This window comes from Mizuhopecten yessoensis, unplaced genomic scaffold, assembly GCF_002113885.1.
Source record: "Mizuhopecten yessoensis strain PY_sf001 unplaced genomic scaffold, ASM211388v2 scaffold10227, whole genome shotgun sequence".
Classification (NCBI taxonomy): Eukaryota; Metazoa; Mollusca; class Bivalvia; order Pectinida; family Pectinidae; genus Mizuhopecten; species Mizuhopecten yessoensis.
In genome coordinates, this window is record NW_018408441.1 from 405,035 (window position 1) to 423,591 (window position 18,557).

Sequence of the window (18,557 nt, forward strand, 5' to 3'; positions counted from 1 at the left end):
TATCCAACTTTCTTTTTCCGTGCATAATTATTATACACGTAGAATGGATCAGTAACACTTTCAGGAACCCCTCCTATCTTATCCACAGTTCACACGTTACACCGTGTTTGAAGAGGTGTTCATAAGGAACGCTCTCAGACTTGGTTGCTTTCCGTGTTTCCTTTGTCGTGTTTGAGAGCGCTGATTGGTGTTCCGTGTTATGCGGTTTTTCCTGAGTCGGTGTAGCTCTGACCGCCTAATGACAGTCAGCCTCTCTAAAGCACACGCCACGTAATGGACGCGAGCCTACATGCAGCCGTTTGATGCGCTAATAACAGGTATGCTTTAGTTCCGCGGTTACGACTTATACTAATGTAAATCACCACTGTTTCTGTCTCTCAGGCGGTCAGGGGCGGAAACTTCTATTGACAGCAACGCGCTTGAATTTGAAGTAGAGTGCAAAATTGAAAGGTTTCTTAAATGTCATCTTCCGTAACTGTTTAACATTTCTATTCTAAAACGATTCGATGTCTCAGTGGCTTAGATGTACTTAGCGTAGTGGATGTGAAAGTTTGAATGTTATATTCTATATTTACTTTTTGTGTGACAAGACGGAAGCTTAACGTAATGATGTAAGCGTATATAGTGTTGCCATGCACAGGATTAATATGCACATTGGTGAACTGCACGTGTTGTAGCCTAGTAGGCGGAAGAGGCGATGGATCTGACCAATAGCGTCCCAGTGGCCACGGCCTTTTATTTCTTAAAGCAATTATTAAATGTGTCGACTCAGATGCGCATGTTTAACAACTCTGCGCTTTGACGCAAGGGATATGGAGGGACAATAACAAAAAAGATGTGAATGCAAACACACCTATGTGCGTGCTGTTACACGACGGATATGCTTATAAACGCGCATGAATAGGAAAAATAATATTTTACAAAATATAACACTGTGCTATCATCATAATCCACCTAGTGCCTGAATGGTATAGATACATGTGTGATAAATACTGTGAGTAGAATCCGTGAAAGTAAGAAAGCATGGGTAACGTACCTGGTCATTGTTTGGGTCGGAACCGGAACCGACTTAGCTCATATCTCACACCCGCCGAAAAGATTATCCTCCGAACCACGCTCGAGCTCATCAAAGATGACCTGCACGATCTGGGCGTAATCGTCTTTGTGAGGTAAGTACAAGTACGGTAACATACCGCAAAGGGACGAGGGAACTGTTTTTAACATACATGTATATGGTTTACGAACGACGGTATGGCGTTCAGAATACAGTTTTTACGTAATAACGGACCCATCCCTTCCCCCCAACTTCCAATACAAGTTCAATGTAATGAAATATTGACTTTATATTCGGTAGAAATACTTAAGAATCTTGAGACAATGTCTTTCCCTTGTTATAATGCCCCCCCCCCCCCTCTCCTGTAACAAACGATTTTCAAAACTGATGATAAAATATCGGGATTATTTTATGAAATGTCATAAGACAAAATCAAAGAATATGATACGTGTAACTAATCAGAAAACACGAAATGCGCGTGTTCGGTTTTGTTCCGTGTTAAAAGGCCATAGAAGGCTGCTGTCATAATACGGTCCCTCAGTTCAGGTTAATGTGTTTTGTAGTTCTGAAGAACTAATACTGTTTGTTAAATATTGTCTCTATTTTGAGGCTCTGAACATACAGTTATCAATATATTAAATGGTTTCCCGTGGAATGGCATGTACTGGTATGTCTCAATTGTTCGACGTAATACACTATTTGCGCGAGAGTGCTTTTGTAGTACTCTGCCAAGCTCATGCCATGTATATTTGTCAGCATAAACTATCCTCTTAATATGAAGGTTGTCGAAAACTTCGTTGAAAACCACATTTCTTTTCTTGACGGCTTCAGAAACTCGTTCAAATGTCGTTTATCTCTCTTCGTTATAATGATATAATTGATTTAAATAGGATCCCCGTATGGTTTTAGTAGTGATTGACAGCAGTGAGAAATGATTACTAAAGATACGAAGGCAGGAAGCACCTATTTGAAAATCCAGTTTGCAAAATGCAGATAGCCAAAAAAGTAGATATTTGACTGCAGCATGTGGTCATTTCTCCCTTTTAGCACCCTTCAGTGCCATTAATAGCCTAAACAATAAAAAGCCCACGTGTACAGTGTGTAGAATGCAGTGGACATGGACAGTTGCCTATTAACCCCTTGCAACGTTACCAAAGTACTCACACTTAAACTAGTATTTCTTGGTAGCCATGCCAGACAAAATTCCAGCTACAAGGCTCCAACATCTGGGTCTTATAGTCAAGCTTTAACAGTCCACATCTCGTGGCGTAAAGTAATCGCGAAATTTACGACGAAATAAGTATAAACGTGTTAAAATAGATATACGTCTATATTTTCAGACACCATTGTAACATACGTAGAATTCTATTAAGCAATATATTTAGTCATGATTTCAAATTAAAATGAGTTTATTGGTCAATTTGCCTAGCAGGCTCTGGAGTAGATAATGATGTGTGATGTGTATTTATATCAATACAAGCTTCAGCCGTCCGCGGTTTATAGCATCAGGCCACCATCAATTCATGTCCTCCTGTTAGATTAAAAAACATGGAGCTTCAACTCAAATTACAATTTGTAAAATTGAGTACTTTCCATTAAACATCTCTAACCAAGATCTATCCCAAATATCAATTAAATTGATACACGAGCTGAATGTTCATACACCATTTACAGTGTAGGTAAGAAGGAAACGGGAGACATATTTCGTCTCCTGTCACCACTAGAGGTCTACTCTATTTATAAGTAAGTTGTTTAAGTAGAAAGTATATATATTTGGCAGTAGGCGTTGTAAACCTTCATTATAACCACCAGAAGGGTCTACTCCTTTTGTGATAATTGTTATTGAGTTCAAATTGAAAAAGATTCTGTAAGTAAAATGAGTTAGTGACTTTGTAATTAACGGATACTCGACTTCCCAAACAGCTAGTTGGTTCACCGCCCCCGTCCCCTAATGTTTGGCAGCGTGTTAAATTGGTAGATAACTTCATATCAAGGTTTCTCGCTAGAGTTGTAAACGGAGACTCGTTTATATGTGAAATTGTTGTAACGTGTGTTCTGTTGCGGATTGATTCAGACAGAGTTACAACATTAAACAGGACCACAGTGTAAACAATAGCCCAACAATGATGAATGTTGACGTCAGACAAAATATGAATGTTTAGAATTCCCAGCAACATTTACATTCGAGACTTGAAAGTCGTTTGTCATTTCTTGGAGTAAAGGGGTGCTTATCTTGGCTCGCTGCCTGTGAGGATGAGAGAATGGCGGATACAAACGAGTAAAACCAGTCAGGTGTAAACATGCAGTAATTACTCACTGCAAAACCTGATTGTATAACAATAGAAATCAACTAATTACATCATGTTACTGTGTAGTATTATAGCCATGTTAAAGTTCAAGCTCCGTACAGTTTTACATAATTTATGTATTGCCTGATGTCATTGGTCGATTAACGAATCCGATTGATATATATTAAGACACTTCTATACTGGTCTTCCACTTTTAGAGTATTTTCATGACAACTATTGATAGTACAAATATTATTTAGTTATATTACATTTGACAAGTTGATGAATTAGATAAGTAGAACAGTTTATATTAAACATATTTTGTATGTTCAGGGTATTGATTCGAGGGTTTCCTATATGTCTACCTACAATGATGTACAGTGTAGTAATCCGTCTTTGCGTATTGCAGAGTTGTCTTCTCTTGTGAGCAGGTATTGATTGATACGTCATTGTTTTGTGTGAGAAAATTACTTCGTTTTCTCAAAAATTGATGACGTTAATCTCGCAAACAAATGACGTAACAATCAATACCTGCTCACAAGAGCAGATAACTCTGCAATACGCAAGGCGTAATAAGTGCTGTTTGCATTGTTTAAAACAAATTCCAATCTTTGATTAAATCGCCATATCAATCTTCAAGATTCACTGATGTATCATTACATAATACTAGCTGCAACACACACTTACATTAATACACAAATGACCAATTGTTCAGAGCTGTAGAGGGATCGAAAATACCATTAGTCAAGTACCCAGTACAATTTTACCTTTCTCACCATGACCTTTAATTTTTTCCCCCTCTACCTAAGACTAATCTATGTGTATACGTGTATTATGGTGGAAAATATAACTAATGATTCGAAAATGTTTGAAAAATAATCAACTGAGGCCGTTTTATGGAATACAAAACGAAATGAAAAGTGTCGTTTTTTTTCCACAAACGTGGTAAAATACCGAATGTATAAGTTATAAATGTATGTAAATAAACGTTGGCATGAAACATAAGACGGCAGCATTATATACAATACATATATTGAAACGATATGACAGGACTTAAAAAGACCTTGTCTACTTTTCAAGTTTTGTGTAACATCTAATTACGAGCAATACATGAAATTAAATTGAAATTCCAACAAAAATGTTGTGCCACAGCATATTACTGCTGAAATAACTCCTGAATATCTGGCTATTGTTAAGCACATATATATGTAAATGAGCTATACCAGACCTTAACCATGTCATTCGTATCAATATTATACAGACATTGCTGTCGCAACACAAATAACCGAATTATCATTCAGCTATGAAGATATATATTAATTACATGCTGGCATATGTCCTTATAAGCATTGTTGTAATAGTGCGGAGATACAGCGTATTACGTAGACAATTGTGCTTGTCTACTGACGGATTACATAATCCCTTTCCCCTCATCCCATATCATATCTAATACATTTGTATGTATTAAAGTGACCAGCGATCCATCAGTGTGACACAAACATATTGCGCGACTGCTGCACGTCCGCATGGTGTGAGTGCATTGTCAGGCTCCGGTCGACGGGATGTAGTCCCGATATTCGGAACAAGATTAGGACATGGCAATCCTGTGTGAGTTATGGACGTTTTTAGACTTCATTAATTGAATTGTATTTACGTATCAAAGCTTAGTGATCGCTGGATGTAAATCACGAACTACTGCGATTGAGATGTGTTCAATATTGTCACGTGATAGAGGGACTGCAAGGATTGACGCCGAGACAGATAAAGGCCAATGTTTATTGATATGGGAACCAAATTAATCCAAAATAAGTTAATATTGCAAAAATCAATATCTTTGACAGTAACATGGACTTCTAGAATCTTGTATTCTGAAGCCACAGTCTATGCCGGTACGCATTCTAGAGTTTATCTCCGAGCATACTTCATGGATCTGCTTGGTATATAATCAGTATTCACGGGATCTGAACAAACCGGGTTACATTATTACCAGATATATCTCCAACTCGATATATGTCTCTGGGCATTTTAGGAAAAGCTCATAGCGATATGCTGTTGAAATTAATCAGTTAATTATATATAAAGAAGCAATAATGAGTAATAGATGCATTTATTTGCTTTCTGTTTATAAGTCAATGAACGTTTCGTTTAAATTTCAGACTTCAGAAACACAGTTCTTGGTATATAGCAAACACTGTTCTTGGTATATAGCAAACACTGATTTTGGTATATAGCAAACACTGTTCTTGGTATATAGCAAACACTGTTCTTGGTATATAGCAAACACTGTTCTTGGTATATAGCAAACACAGTTCTTGGTATATAGCAAACACAGTTCATGGTATATACCAAACACTGTTCTTGGTATAAAGCAAACACAGTTCATGGTATATAGCAAACACAGTTCATGGTATATAGCAAACACTGTTCTAGGTATATAGCAAACACAGTTCTTGGTATATAGCAAACACAGTTCATGGTATATAGCAAACACTGTTCTTGGTATATAGCAAACACTGTTCTTGGTATATAGCAAACACAGTTCTTGGTATATAGCAAACACAGTTCTTGGTATATAGCAAACACTGTTTTTGGTATATAGCAAACACTGTTCTTGGAATATAGCAAACACAGTTCATGGTATATAGCAAACACAGTTCATATTATATAGCAAACACAGTTCATGGTATATAGCAAACACAGTTCTTGGTATATAGCAAACACAGTTCTTGGTATATAGTAAACACAGTTCATATAGCAAACACAGTTCTTGGTATATAGCAAACACAGTTCTTGGTATATACAAGTGTGGTGATATGCATTATGGTTTTGTCTAACAGTACGTAATCTGTTCACCATGAACATAATTGAAGTCACTAGATGGACTCATAATATCTTTATCACGCTAATCAAAAGGTTTTGAGGTCATCTAGATTTTGCTGGTTTTGAATGAAATAAATGTCCGATTTTCAGTTGACGACTTTTTCAACGATCGTATCCTGTTGCAATATACCCTTCCAACCATTCGCTGGCTCTTCCGCTCACTCCGCAATCACCTATCCACTCACTGAAACAATTACTTCTATAATATAACGTTAAAGCAGGTTATAACTGTTGTTCAGATGTCTGCATTATTTTAACTGTAGCGTAAAAAGCTCAAAACAAGTGAGGCATTATAAATTCTCCAGGTCCTTTATGATGGCTAATTGCGTTATGACAGTGATTTTCATTGCCACTTCTTTCTTCAAATAATACATCGGAATGTTCTTTTAATACCAGTCATAGTTTTATCATTCCAGCCGCTAGTTTACAATATTAACTCGTCTAATCTACGTAAATATACGCTTGTTGAACGAAGTTTTAATGCTTTTGCTAGTGTACACGTTCGTGAATGATAACTGGAAAACGTTCGCATTCAAAGAATTGCTTCAACTCGATGACCACGCAAGCATTTTGTGTTATAATCTGCTATTATTGCTGACCTGTGACGGCCGTCTAGCCTAAGCACTTCCTTCCGTAGTATAGCCAGACAGAGGATGTCCTGTCCATAAACTGTTCAACGACTCCAAAAATACATTTCATTGTTCGAATTTGTATATTATCAATAAGTCTCGGCGTGTCCCCATATTGGCGCATCATACATCATTATTGTAAGTAGGAGCGGTTCAAAACTTTTTGAAAACGCCCACTGGCCGATTCTTAAAGTTCAAAACCTAGCTGCAATGTCATTTAGTGTGATTTCTAAATCAGTTGAAATTACGTTGTACTACAATATTTAATAAAAAGTAAAATATTGGAATCGCTGAGGTTCACTGACATTTTTTTAATAATTCACTTGAACACGAAGTTAAGCTATTTCCCTAGTCGATGCCATGCTATTTGTATTGCGTTTCTGAAGAAAAGAAACGCTGTGGTTTTGCTCTATATCACCTGAACGTTAAAAGCAAATAGTGTCTTCGTTCACGTCGCTTTTCTCTGATGCGGCGTCCCCTTCCACTTCTGTGATCCTGCGTCGACCCTTCCACTTCTCTGATCCTGCGTCGACCCGTCCACTTCTAATCTCTGATCCAGCGTCGATCCGTCCACTTCTAATCTCTGATCCAGCGTCGACCCGTCCTCTTCTCTAATCCTGCGTCGACCCGTCCACTTCTCTAATCCTGCGTCGATCCTTCCATTTCTCTGATCCTGCGTCGACCCTTCCACTTCTCTGATCCTACGTCGACCCTTCCACTTCTCTGATCCTGTGTCGACCCTTCCACTTCTAATCACTGATCCAGCGTCGACCCGTCCACTTCTTTTCTCTGATCCAGCGTCGACCCTTCTTCTTCTCTGATTCTGCGTCGACCCTTCCACTTCTCTGATTCTGCGTCGACCCTCCATTTCTCTGATCCAGCGTCGACCCTTCCACTTCTCTAATCCTGCGTCTACCCTTCCACTTCTCTGATCCTGCGTCGATCCTTCCACTTCTCTGATCCTGCGTCGACCCTTCTACTTCTCTGATCCTGGGTCGACCCTTTTACTTTTCTGATCCTGCGTCGATCCTTCCACTTTTCTGATCCTGCGTCGACCCCTTCTACTTCTCTGATCTACCGTCGACCATTGCACTTCTCTGATCATGCGTCGACCCTCTAACTTCTCTGATCCTGCGTCGACCCTTCCACGTCTCTGATCCTGTGTCGACCCTTCCACTTCTCTAATCCAGCGTCGACCCTTCCACTTCTCTGATCCTGCGTCGACCCGTTCACTTCTCTGATCCTTCGTCGACCTGTTGAGTCCCCTTTTCCACTTCTTTCAACATACTTTTCTTTTCTCTCTTCCTCTGCTCTTATCCTGCGTCCCTAATTTCCTTTTCCTTCTTTTTTCTCACTATGTGTCCCTTTCCACTTCTCTTAACCTACGTTTCTTTTCTCTCTTCTTCTGCTCTTATCCTGCGTCCCTAATTTCCCTGTCCTTCTTTTTTCTCACCATGTGTCACTTTCCACTTCTTTCATCCTACATCTCTTTCCTTTTCTCTTATCCTGCTTCTTCCCTTTCCGTGTCCTCCTTTTCTCTCACTATGTGTCCGTTTCCACTTCTCTCATCCTACGTCTTTTTCATTTTCTCTCGTCGTGTGTTACTTTTCCATACTCTTATCCTGTGTCCATTTTCCGTGTACTCCGTTACCATTACCGTACCTTTTATGTATACTGATACTGTAATGGTTAAAGCTCAAGATATTTCCGTATTTTTTCGTTGAACTCTTATCAGTTTAAAATTGTTAATATATCATGACGTCTGAGCGCTTCCTCGACGCTGCTTCCTCCAAGCTTGACGGGTTTTTTTCTTCTTAACAGCGATAATGCCAACGAATCGAACCCTTTAATTGACTTAGTTAGTGACTCTTTGAATTGGACATGTTGGCCAATAAATGTCATAACCGCTGCTATATATCATTCAGTACGGAAGTCATTAGGATGGTATTTGCTGACGATTGGATTGCAGTGCGTATCATTATCATAGTCATGTTTTAAAAAGTTGGTATCAGAAATATTTATCCGTATTTTGATGCTATTTTTTGTTCAAATGTCGGGCATGCCTTTTTTATGATATCTTCACAGCCTATTTATATCTTCGATATCGACATTGACGTCGAATGTAATCTCTGTAGCTGGATCGGTCACCGATTGATGTTTGCTAATGATGAGTTTGAATTTTGTTATTCATCAACGTAATTACTGAAAGCAAACAAAAAACAATCATAAGTGATACGCACAACATAGCTGTATACTTATATAACACTTGTAAACGTCAAGGTCAATCAATAATCTATATGACCTTTTACACCATACAGAATTAATCTGACAATAACTAACTTTGTTAAAAAATAATACCCCCAAACAGACATGTTACTATACAATGAAACATGTCAAAGCAGTTCACCACTTTTACGTTACAGCGGTATATTGTGTATTGATGGTGTGGTATATTTTGTTCTGTGATGTGATAATCTCGAGTGTTCATCCTGTAGTTACTTTGTCAATGTGAATTGATGGTGTGGTATATTTTGTTCTGTAATGTGATACACTCGAGTGTTCATCCTGTAGTTACTTTGTCAATGTGTATCGATGGTGTGGTTTATTTTGTTCTGTAATGTGATACACTCGAGTGTTCATCCTGTAGTTACTTTGTCAATGTGTATTGATGGTGTGGTATATTTTGTTCTGTAATGTGGTACACTCGAGTGTTCATCCTGTAGTTACTTTGTCAATGTGTATTGATGGTGTGGTATATTTTGTTCTGTAATGTGGTACACTCGAGTGTTCATCCTGTAGTTACTTTGTCAAAGTGAATTGATGGTGTGGTATGTTTTGTTCTGTAATGTGGTACACTCGAGTGTTCATCCTGTAGTTACTTTGTCAATGTGTATTGATGGTGTGGTATATTTTGTAGTTGCTTCTTTGTGCGTCTGCATACTTTCTCCCTGTGTGTCGACACTGTAGTAAGTTTGGTCCCTGTATGGTGGCACTGTTATACATTTTCCCATTGTTTTCAATGTTTTATATTTTTTACCTGTGTAAACTATGTTTTCTGTCTGTTTACACTATCATAAATGTTATCTCCGTGATCCTTGTGTGTTGACGCTCTTTTTTTATTTCGTCCCTGAGTGTTGACACAGTTTACTATTTTGTCTATGTGTGCTGACGCTGTTATTTATTTTGTCCCTGTGTGTTGACAGAGTTTACTATTTTGTCTATATGTGTTGACGTTGTTATTTATTTTGTTCCTGAGTGTTGACACAGTTTACTATTTTGTCTATGTGTGTTGACGCTGTTATTTATTTTGTCCCTGAGTGTTGACACAGTTTACTATTTTGTCTATATGTGTTGACGCTGTTATTTATTTTGTCCCTGAGTGTTGACACAGTTTACTATTTTGTCTATATGTGTTGACGCTGTTATTTATTTTGTCCCTGAGTGTTGACACAGTTTACTATTTTGTCTATATGTGTTGACGCTGTTATTTATTTTGTCCCTGTGTGCTGAAACAGTTTACATATTTTGTCTTTGTGTGTTGACACAGTTCAATATGTATTGGGGTTGTATTTTTTTTCTGCTATATCATATACACGTTTACGGTGTCTTGATAACTGAAATATGTACATCAAGCCCATCTTTTTAGCCTAATGGTTTTACGGTGAAGGGATATTAGGTGTTATGAGACAGGCCCAGACAAACTCAATTCACTGACGATCCGCGCATCAACCAGCGGCTGTATATACATGTCAAGTGTTTGTGGTATTTGATTCTAAGTGTTGTTGTTATTCAAAAAACAAGTTTTTTTAACTGGCGGATGACGAATAATTGGGTTATGCAAAATAACCCATACAGATGTTGATTTATAGCTTTCCATCATGGCTGAGTGATGTGTAATCAACGTGGCATATTTGTCACGAAGGCATTAGATATCCGTACGGATGGCAAACACGCAAATCCTTACTTTCATTTTTTTTTTTTATTTAAACACAAAGTCTATTTCTTGAGTCATCTTATATCAAGTGGGCCTCCTGTTACCGCAGAAGCAAATTAATAAGATGACATCACAAAATATAGATCAATGTACTTACCAATACCCTTTATGCACGTCGCTGATACTATAAAACCCTACACAATTAGTGAAAAATAAATGAAATACAACAGAAAACAAAGACAATGTACTGCACCGCTTCGACTTAACCGCGATATGAAGTTAAAGTTTTTCCGAGAATGCGCAGAGAAAAATACGAAACTGAGCATACAATGATAATACAGTGGTGCAATGTGTCACATTCAGTTATCTCGTAATTATTTAATAATTAATTACGAGATAATTAAGTCGTTATTACGACATACTAAGTCGTAATTACGAGATAATAATGTCGTTATTAAGAGATAATTATGTCGTAATTACGAGATAGCTATACAATTTTTTACTTCATGTGGCACTAACCGGTTTCCGTACAAAATATCTTTGTAATAAGTAAATGTATCAACCATTTCTTCCAAATGTATTGTTTATTGGAGGCTATAGAAGTACCTGTTACATCCTACAGGCAATATACATTATTTGAGTCTATGACAACTAACAGGCAATATAAATTATTTGAGCCTAAGAAAAATTACAGGCAACATAAATTATTTGAGCCTATGACAACTTACAGGCAATATAAACTATTTGAGCCTTTGACAACTTACAGGCAATATAAATTATTTGAGCCTATGACAACTTAAAGGCAATATACATTATTTTGAGCCTATGACAACTAACTGGCAATATACATTAGTTGAGCCTATGACAACTTAAAGGCAATATACATTATTTGAGCCTATGACAACTTAAAGGCAATATACATTATTTTGAGCCTATGACAACTAACAGGCAATATAAATTATTTGAGCCTATGAAAACTTAAAGGCAATATACATTTTTTTGAGCCCATGACAACTAACAGGCAATATACATTATTTGAGCCCATGACAACTAAAAGGCAATATAAATTATTTGAGCCTATGACAACTTATAGGCAATATAAATTATTTGAGCCTACGACCACTGATCAGTAGATCGTTCCATGACTAAAGTGTTGCAGATATGTTAAATACAAAAAAAACCACAGTGAACATTTCCTTGAAGATAAAAAAAAAAAGGAAATGTAAATTTGTAAAATCTGACTGACTGGTTGACATGGCGATCGTTACGTATTTAACACTTGAGGCGTTGCCAATGCTGGTTGTTTTTCGACATAAACCATATTCCTGCTATTATCTTTCGCGAAAAAGATAAACCGGGCAAGACGTGCATTATCACATAAACACAAAATGCAGATGATTTATGAAATTAAACAAACACATTTCCTGTCAACTCTTCTACCACACTACCGTAATTGTGCAATCACGTAAGGACCTTAAAGCAGATACTAAAACAGTAATACGCAAGCAAATCTCACCTCAAAATCGAAACGGAAGCAAACAACAGGAGAAATAGAGATGAGGCCCCTACTTAAAACACCAGGAACTCCACATAAAGCCCGGAAGTAAAACAACCTTAGTGTAATTGCAGGCTACGTGTATCCTTCACCACATGTGGTTGTGGTGATAGCACCGGTACTTCATGTCAAATCCAACATTAAAAAGTTCAAGCCACGAACTTTAAGGTAAATATTATGATGTTTGACACAAACATTCTAGCTACTTGGTTTATTCGTCGACAGAACATTCTATCCAGAAAGTACATTTCCTAAAACAGGAATAGCGGATCAGCTGTGACACGTAAACATCATCAGCAGGTGCGGCTGGAATGCTGTTATTGTGAAAAGAAAAATATTGTTGTCACTTTTGTTTTAGATTTTGGTATTGAGATGAACACTTCAGTCATTCTGTATCAAGTGTTAAATGTTGAGGGGTTATGGAGGGCATTTTTTCATACTGTACGCAAATGCACTAGAGATTTGCAGCGATGTGACATTTATAGTCCTATCTCACATAAATGCCATAATGTTTGGGTAGTGAACTATTATATTAAAGTAATACGTCACGGGAAGAATATATATAGGCCTAGCTCATTGTCTAATTCCTTTTAATAAATCATCTGGAATACAAATTATTGAACTGAAGTTTTGTTAGTAAATTTCAAAAAAAAATGAAAGTGAAGTAACCTCCGTTGTGATAATGCAGGTCAAATGTTCATCTGCGTACATTCTCTGCTTACTTTTAAATGTCAACTCTTATCTACGATAAACCTTCAAAGGAACATGCGCAGTCATGATAAACACTTTGTTGTATTAAATGATGATCAAATTCACGTGGATATTGCTTCACTTGAGGTTATCAAAACTTATATATTAACGCTAAATTGTTAAGTTTTTAAAAAGCACATATTTTAATATTCCTGAATGGAAAAGTGCTATGATCTTAATACCACTTAATGTCACTATTTAAAGGACTCTGTAACTCAATACAATAACCATCTCAATCGGACTGTTGTGCGTTGGAACAGTTCGTGTTACAGTATACAATGCATATTGGGGAAAACACTGTTCTTGCCTATAACAAATAACACATTACGATATTTACAGATAAGACCTGATGGAATGTATATCTGTTTGGAATATGATTTGTGTGAAGCATTGAGATATGTTTATTATTAATTTTAATTATCATTGAAGTATATCTTTTCTTTGGAAGCCAATAGGTAAATACACACTTCATGTCTATCGAATATGCACGAAGCAGCTAATAACAAGAACGTTTGATTTAGATCTCTCTGCTGTTTGTAAAAAGGTTATATTACTCCCCCCTCCCATCCAACCCCCCAACCTATTATTTAACAGTGTCGGTGGTAGGGAATCTCAATTCTGTTGTTGGAATGTGCCAAAAGATATAAAGTATAGTTGTAGTGATATAAATATAAGATCAACAGTTTCTAAAAATATTTTCAGGATGTGTCTTACGGAAACAAATTCTTGCTTGCTTGTTGAAAAATCTCTAGTCAACAGTCGTGGGCCTCTTCGTTTTATACACATGGTGATACCGATAAGACATTTGTTCTTGTGAAACTCCTGAAAACACGGTATCGTTTTCAGATGCATGGTTATTGTGCAAGCATATTACAGTAACATTTCGTTTCATGTTCCTTATTTCCGATACCATTTCCTTACTGCTGTTATTTTTCATAGTTTTTCATTTGAAATATTCGTGTATTCGTTCCTCTTGATAATCAAATAACCCCCTAACCTTTTTATGATGCCAAAATCTTGCTGGATGGCAATATAATAGTTTTTTTGCTAGATTTGGTATAAATACCATGATTATGCATAGAGTAGACTAATATAAGGTATTGTAATTGTCTTGATTACATTTCTGACATAATGTCACAATATTTTACGATTGCAACAGACACAGGTATGATGACATGCATGTGTATATTTCTGGTATTATTGCACAAGGGATCTCGAAGTATGTAAAAATGACCAGAAGTAACAGGTATTTTTATTTAAGAACCATTTTATATCTACGACGACGTCACGCCGCTAGTCTGTTTATCAATATGGGTTTAGTTTGAAAGGCACCGGTAGTTGCTGTACTCTTAAATCGCAAGTGAAACAGACACCCTTTGATTAAACGTAACATCGGGATATAAAGGAAGTTTATACTTACATGTGTGGGGTTTTGTTTCCTACAGCAGTTACATTAGCAGATATAAGTGTAATTGTACATGTATATGGCAGTATGTACGAACTATTGACCCTTCTATCTGCCCTTGAGCTTGTAGAACTTCACAACCATAGTTCTATAAAATCTATACTCTGACACGTGTAAACAGACGTCAACGAAACGTTCACCCTAAACCAGTCCTAGAGACATACTGTTTATACTGTAGGTCACCGAACGCTTTTTGTATCTTTTCCTGGCTTGTCTCTAAAACATCTTTAATTTAAATCAAATAGAAGACAGCGGCAGTTTTGTTCTATTTTTCCCCTTTGTTACTAATATAAACGATTATTCTTTTTCTTTATCTCCTGTTGCCGTTAAATTATGATAGCCACTAAATGTAGTGAGTATTTAAGTATCTCTAAACTGTTCAAAAAGTATCTTAGTTGGTTAACAGCGAAAGTAATGATTCGCAAAAAGTACTTAAAGACAAAAGTTTGATTATCGCGTTTGAATCTAATTCATGTTTGTGATACATGTCATCTTTAAGCCATTCTCAAAGTCACCATATTAAGCGTTATTTCGGTGGGTCTTTGTTTGTTTGTGTTTTACGTCATTTTTACACCGATGGTGATGGAGTAAAGCCGGAGTTCCCGCAGAAAAAAACCCACCGACCTACGGCAAGTACCAGGCGTCTGCCCCTCGTGGGCCTCCGATCCGTGACCAGGTGGTGGTGGGCTAGTGGAAGAAGAATATCAGACGCCTTAACCACTTGGCCACCGCGGCCCCGGTGCATCTTTGTAAACCTATACCGTAAAAAAAAGTTAGAATAAATATAATAGGGTGAAAAACAACAGCAGAAATTATCCGGCACATAGCAACAACCGACCAAAATAAAATACAAATATATGCTTGGGTGACCTCGTTTTGATCTGGAATATTTACTTAATCGAAGACACCTGATGCTATGTGAAGGTCAGTTCTATAATTTAATTAGTTTCGCTGTCGCGGTATGAAACTGCAAAAAATCCGACACTGCGTTACAAGTGCTCAACTCGTAATTGGCGGCGCTTGCCAAAGAAACAAGCAGACGCGCTAGATTACAGGAAACGAAACAAATTTTTCATATCATCAAAAAAACGTTCATGTCCATCCGGTTGAATGGTTTCGAATCCTAAACAACTCTGTAGAGTAGAAATGTTTTGATGGGGGATTTGTTCAGTCAGGTAAAGAGGGTTACGATAGTTGATTGGTTCAGTCTGGTAGAGGGGTAACGATAGGTGATTGATTCAGTCTGGTAGAGGGGTAACGATAGGTGATTGATTCAGTCTGGTAAAAGGGTAACGAAAGAACATTGGCTCCAGCAATACTAAAAAGAAGGAATCCTTGTATTATAGTTCCAGTCAAATTTTAGTTTATAATGGAAATTGTATAAATATACAGAACACACTGTTCTTTATGCCTTTCTATTTGTTTTACATTGAATTGGTGAAGCACTTTTGTTGTCGACTAAAATGGTTCAAAGTTGTAAGCGTAGCTCGGTGTCGGCCCTACAGTCGCTTCAATCCGCTGCCAACTCGTTAATCTTTGAGCCAAGGCGGCATTGTTAATCTGTCTCAAGTAAATGGTTTGTCTAAAATCACAGTTGCATATTTAAACACATTGTGACTGTTTATTTCTTTTATAGCTATAATGTATTCCTAACAATAATATTAACCAGACAGCCATCATTGCCACGCATATCCCGTACTATCAGATATCGTATATAATGTCATTACTTATCATCATCTTTACTAGTTTTAACATGCTTCATTACAAATCATCTTAAAGTTATCTTAACACAACTATACCATGTTCCATTACTAACAATCTTAGCAAAGTTATCTTACACATTTGTAACAAACTTCGTTACTGGTTATCTCGCAAAAGTTATCTTAAACATTTTTAATGTTTCATTTGTTTCGTTAGCTATATTTGATTTATAAATATTTTATTATCACAGCATTAGTTGATACATAAATATGTCAAGGTCTATTGGTACTCTGCTGTATTACATTTGTATGTACTTGAGCATCAACACTGATGTATAATATTTAGTATTCCAATTAACGCCCATGTGGCAAATATTTCGTTATCATGCACTTCTTTAATATGATTTAATATGACACATTATGGACGCAGGCTACAAGCCTCTATATCCATATCAGTACATACAACTTTTTTTTTTGTAAGAATGCCCTCTTGTTCTACTACTGATATCCCACTGAAACATGCTTTCGGTCACTCTAGGACCATTACAGTTTTTCACAATCTTAAAGACGTTTATTACATGTAGGTCTCCTCGCACCCGACGGTGCTTAAAGGTTCGTAGATTTAATCTCTGCAGACGCTCTGTACACGTCAAATTACTAAATCCAGGTGTAATTTTGGTAGCTCTTCTCTGGACGTTTTCAACTAAATCAATATCCTTGCTCCTTTATGGACTCCATACACTAGAGGCATATTCTAAGTGTGGTCTAACAAGCGCCTTAAATAAAAGTGTGAACATATTTTCATCCAGATAAGTGAATGTTTTTCTAATAAGGCCAACACTACTGTAAGCTTTGTTTACGTTTAATTGAATATGTGTCCTAAAGTTTAGATCTTCATCCACAGTTACACCGATATCTTTTTCACATGATATGCTCTCTAGTTCTATTCTCTCTCCCGATGCTCCAAGCATATAATATTTTCCATTTCATTTGTTTTCAGATTTAATTGAAAGTACTTTGCCCTTGTTTGGATGGAATTTGAGAGGCTATTTCGCAGACTAATCCTGGAGTTTGTTAAGATCTTCTTGCAGAGTCTCCGTATCCAGACTGCTCTTTCTTTCTCTGTATAAGAGTAACACTGATTTGCAGATACACACAGAAATTAAATAAATGAATTCCTCGAAAAATGAGCAATGTACGGTATACAGAAAAGGTTTGCTATCTTAAGTGTAGTGTAAATGTATCAGTAATACCGTGACGATTGGTTCCCTGGGTCAAGTCAATGTTTCGTCCATTAACGTAGAGTCTCATTATAAGCACGTGGAGAATGAAGACAACGCCAGCTCCGTCATAAAAGAAACGAACCGTTCACTCAATTAATGTACTCAGGAAAATCTTTATCATAGAAATTATTTGTGTCGGATTTCAGCTTGAACGTCAAGGTACTGCAAAGAAGATATGACTGCTAAGTAAACGATAGAATTTCAATGAAACAAATACATGTGAAGTGGGGCCCGAGTTTCACATTAGTTTTAAAACACGTTTAAACTTGCCGACCTTCATAAAACACGTGTCTAAATAAACCGAAAGCCCCGAATAGCTTGGCATGGATTGGAAACAGACATTGATTATCTCATCCGCAGGACTAAATCATTCTAAGTTCGAGGTCAAGAATCATAAGCATGACTGGTGTACTTTAAAGAAACGCTTCCTCTTGAAGGAATTATAGTTTATCGTAATTACGTCCGTGCTTGAAATGGCAGCAATAACAACATATGGAAGCCCGTTAGTGGCTCGTGAAACTGTGTATGTTTGGTGCTACTATCGTCTGCTGTCTAGATGCAGAAAAATGGCGCTGTTTTTATTGCATGGCTTTGTGTAATAATTAGGCTTAGTGTTAAACTTATTTTTATGTCTTCGGTAGGAATCCCTCTGTTTGGCATCATACTTAGACAAAATTTACTTGTATATAATTAAAAGATTTCATTATATTAGTTTTGATATTAAATATATGGATTGTATATATCTTAGTTATCAATTAACTTATATGTACCAGGTCTGTGTCTAAGATGATGAAGCAATGGCTAAAACAATAATAATTAAAAAAGAAAATCCCACGTTGCATTATGGAACTTCCTTAGTATCACTTTCGAACCGCATGGTGACGCAATCACTTTGTTTGACAATAAATGTGACGGAAACAAAACCAAACCTGTAACGCAGTTCTTTTAATGCTAACTTCGCCATCGGACGTCGTTAACGAAGACGATGTAAAGGCGGAAGGGAAACTAGGATAATTGGC

At 36.9% G+C, this 18,557-nt stretch overlaps 1 protein-coding gene across 1 annotated transcript in view; it reads left to right on the plus strand.

The window, feature by feature from the left end:
* Nucleotides 1–255: 255 nt before the first annotated feature.
* Nucleotides 256–18,557, plus strand: part of LOC110459826 (globin D, coelomic-like) — a 28,769-nt gene continuing 10,467 nt past the window's right edge. The window contains exon 1 of the mRNA XM_021512278.1: nt 256–1,169. Coding sequence (XP_021367953.1) covers nt 1,024–1,169 — 146 coding nt within the window. The 5' untranslated portion in view covers nt 256–1,023. The remainder of the gene's footprint in view (nt 1,170–18,557) is intronic.